Genomic DNA, 1,327 nt, shown 5'->3' with positions numbered 1-1,327 from the left:
ATGTATCTATATATTTATATATTTATATTTATATTATGCAAGCACATTATATAATTGTCTTGCGGATAATCCAATGCAATAATATAGGGAGTTGCGTTTGTGAACATAGGTACAAATAGATCGCTCTCACGCGAAATAATTGTCTGTATTGAAAACACTCATTGTCCATCACTCTAAAGATTTGTATTGAATTATGAAAATTCTGTATTTTAATCTCTCATTTCCAATCGATTTATATGACGATTTGGGTATAATCATAATATGTCCATATTTAAGTCACTCAATACCAATCGCTATATACAGATATTGGGTCTGTATTCAAATTGCTCTGACCGCAAAACTGTTTCCTGTTTCAGGCGACTAACGATGATGTGATCAAGGAGACACAGAGCATTCGATGTCAACTACTGTTACGGGAATACCTCTCTGATGTGGTACAGAAGGAGAGCGCATTCGATGAGGCTATGGCGACCACAGTTGTGCAGGACTACTACGATGTTACCATGGAAACGGTGGGTACAAGTGGAATCTAGCAGTATGTGTATATGTGTCTACTTCAACCTTATATGTGTCCGTATGTATTTAGTAGTATAGAGTTGGATCTAGCAGTATGTGTTTATATGTGTACTTCAACTTTATACGTGCCCGTATGTATTTAATAATATTGTCTATATACATGCATGAGGCGTATTATGGCTACTACCACAGTTGTGCAAAACTATTCTGTCGTTACTATGGTAACCGTGAGTGTAGAATGGCTTTATCAGGATATATCAGATACACGGCATCTCCGACATCAGCAATTGACCAGTCAGTAAACCTGCTGTTACGTTGTCGCAAATTATTTACACATGTCTTTTATTCTGCTGTATTAGATTTCGCGCGATGCACGGCATCTCCGGGATCAGCAGTTGGACAGTCAACAGAACTTCAGCGACAATGTACTGGACGTACACATCGACCTCACAGAGCGATGGCAACACCTGTATGTTCAACCACCGCCTCTAGTATACTTATACAGGAATACCTTCAGGAACAAGGCTCTAGTATATGGATGTAATAGCATGTACATATGTGTGCATGTGTGTATAGGCGGTGGTGTGTGAGTCAGTGTGTAAGTGGTTACCCATTCTACATATGCTATATATAAACACCGACTTCACCGAACACGGACAACACCTGTGTGTTCAATTAGAGCCTCTGATACACAGAAATACACGAAGGGTATTGCTTTCTCATATACAGTTATATTCACGTACTAGCATAAATATATATATATATATGTGTGTGTGTGTGTCTGCAGTGCAATTAGTTTCTCATATACGTT

General features: G+C 38.4%; 1 protein-coding gene across 1 annotated transcript; it reads left to right on the top strand.

Moving 5' to 3' along the window:
- Positions 1-356: 356 nt before the first annotated feature.
- On the top strand, positions 357-533 carry SARC_16377 (hypothetical protein; the record flags this gene model as incomplete). Its single annotated transcript, XM_014289515.1, has 1 exon — positions 357-533. A coding segment is annotated over one exon (177 nt), but the record flags the coding sequence as incomplete, so codon positions are not given.
- Between the last annotated feature and the right edge of the window lie 794 nt (positions 534-1,327).

The sequence above is a fragment of the Sphaeroforma arctica genome (genome assembly GCF_001186125.1).
Source record: "Sphaeroforma arctica JP610 unplaced genomic scaffold supercont1.7939, whole genome shotgun sequence".
Lineage (NCBI taxonomy): Eukaryota > Ichthyosporea > Ichthyophonida > Sphaeroforma > Sphaeroforma arctica.
Note: the sequence above shows the minus strand (reverse complement) of the source record. Positions and strands in the feature narration are given on the sequence as shown.